Below are 2263 nucleotides of genomic sequence, written 5' to 3' on the forward strand. Positions count from 1 at the left end.
GAGTCGCAGAGGATGTAAGACTACATAGTTTTGGACTGTTAAGATCATAGGTATCTTTCCAAATTATTTTTCTTCCATCAACATCATTTAAGCTCCACCCATTATTAATTTACACAATATTGAAATTCGTTCATCCCAAATGCTTTCAGTTGCAAAATAGGTCAATGACATTTGATCTTCTCCATTTGTTTGCAAAGTGGTTTTTTAATTTCTTGTATCATAATCTTTAATTGGATAAAATATATTCTGTGGCCTGTCAAAATAATTATAAAAGATTCTGATTTATTATATTAATTTTATTTTTGCCTACATTTCAAATAAAGCGGTAAATTTGTTCTTATTATTAGTTTTTTAAATAAAAAGTCGGTAATTTTTTTTTTAAATTTGTTTTCAAGTGTTGCAAATCTACACCAATTTATGCATGTTATATGTTGAATTGATCCATCGTAATTCTTGTGTTAGGTTTATACTAAGGTAATATTTTAATATTATTATGTTATATATAAATTTTCTCGCATGCTGTCCACAACACAAATGTTATATTTGGCTTATAGATTCTGACGGCACAATCAAGCCGGCAAAACTAAGCGTGAGGGATGCTATGGCACGGCCTAATGGTAGGAAGATCGTGCTCAGGTTCAACAATGCAAAGCAAGCAATTGGAGACGAAGCTGGACTGTTGAGTGGCGTGCTTGGTCTGCTGGGATCTGATTATGGAAAATTTTCCATCTGTAGGAAAAGTTGCATCAGATTACCACTAAAGACAAGGTTTATAACGAATGTGTCAAGGTAAAAGTTTATATCCCGGGTAAATTAAATTTGCTTATTTTTACAATTATTGACAACTTGTATTATCTGAGTAGCAAATTTTCCACTTTGATGAAGACAGCGAAGGAACTATTAAGAAAAATATTTTGAAAAGTATGGGGAAGGCTTAGAAGGAAACAAGGCTGAGGTTGTATGACCGTTTTTATGAGCCAACATTCACTACTGATCAAAATCTTGAGAATCGATTGCCGGGAATTGATCGAGAGCATTGGAGATGGTTCCTTGACTATCGCGCCGAACCTGAGACGAAGGTAATATACTGTATCGTTGTTACACAAGAATACCAATTATGCTGCATTGAGTCCTTTTCTATTAGATTCTAATCGCCCTTTGTCTCTGATGGACCAATAGGAGAAGTGCAGAAAAAACACGGAGAATCGATCAAAACAACAATATACCCACACTGGCGGTTCGAAAAGCTTCGCACTGCGGATGGAAGAGGAGGTAATATACTTGTTTTATTTAGTTATGCTAGTATCTCTGTGACTAAATTTTCAGTGATTTTGTGGAAAATTTTAATGAAAAAACTTTGTTGTTACAGTCGAAAGAACAAGGAAGGATAGTCGGTAGAGGAGAGTTATGGATCAAGGTGCACAAAAAGAAGGATGGCTCATATATGAATGATGAAGCAAGAGCAATTGGTGTAAGTAGTACTTGTTAATTGATAAAGGTTAACACAAGTCAATTTAGGAGAATTACCCCTATTTTTTTTTGTGGTTTTGGTTGATAGTGCATATCTTTCCATGTTACTATGATATTGCATGCTCCAAGCTTAAAAAATGCTGTACCATGCATTTCGTATATAGAGTTTATGTGTAATATTAACTTTTTATGCTGCTATATTTGTGTGTTTTTTATCGTGATGTAAGTGATACAGTTAATTAAGGAGATTACTAATTTGTGCATGTAGGAAAGAATTGAGGAAATTGAGCAACAGGATGAGTCTGCCAGAATGTTGTCTCAAAATGACTCCATTGCTCAGGTTTTCGAAAAAGAAAAATCGGGTAGAGTACGTGGTGTGGGTTTTGGACCGACTTCTAGTCAACTCTTCGATCCGAATTCACATGCGCCTGGCAACGGAGTCCAACTAGAGGAGACCCAGAGGAGGCTGCTTGAACTGCAGGTAGAGCTGGAAGGCGAGAAGTTGAAGAGGAAGGCGATGGAGGACGAGGCAGCAGCAGAGAAGAAAAAGATGAAAGTAATGGAGGACGAGGCAGTAGCAGAGAAGAAAAAGATGAAGGCAATGGAGAGTGCTCTGATTTATCTGTTTCAAAGGCAGGGTGTGGAGCTACCACCAGACATCGCTGCAGGGATGAGTTTCATGGAATGATAGAGCGAAAATAGAATATTAGGATTGGAGTTATTTTGCATTGAAGTAAACATTTTATTGAATTAGACTGAGCAACTCTACGAAAGAGATTTATTTACTTCGTAT

The 2263-nt window shown here is 36.2% G+C and overlaps 1 protein-coding gene and 1 long non-coding RNA gene across 2 annotated transcripts; both read left to right on the forward strand.

Annotated features, from left to right (window-relative positions):
- On the forward strand, window positions 546–1266 carry LOC110267401. The gene is made up of 3 exons (XR_002354963.1): window positions 546–789; window positions 864–1079; window positions 1180–1266. It is a non-coding gene; the product is annotated as an uncharacterized LOC110267401 (long non-coding RNA).
- Window positions 1357–2263, forward strand: LOC110267400. Its single transcript, XM_021112910.1, has 2 exons — window positions 1357–1471; window positions 1739–2263. The coding sequence occupies exons 1-2, from the start codon at window positions 1445–1447 to the stop codon at window positions 2156–2158; spliced, it is 447 nt and encodes a 148-aa protein (XP_020968569.1). The 5' UTR covers window positions 1357–1444; the 3' UTR covers window positions 2159–2263.

The sequence above is a fragment of the Arachis ipaensis genome, chromosome B10, assembly GCF_000816755.2.
Source record: "Arachis ipaensis cultivar K30076 chromosome B10, Araip1.1, whole genome shotgun sequence".
NCBI classification, from domain to species: domain Eukaryota; kingdom Viridiplantae; phylum Streptophyta; class Magnoliopsida; order Fabales; family Fabaceae; genus Arachis; species Arachis ipaensis.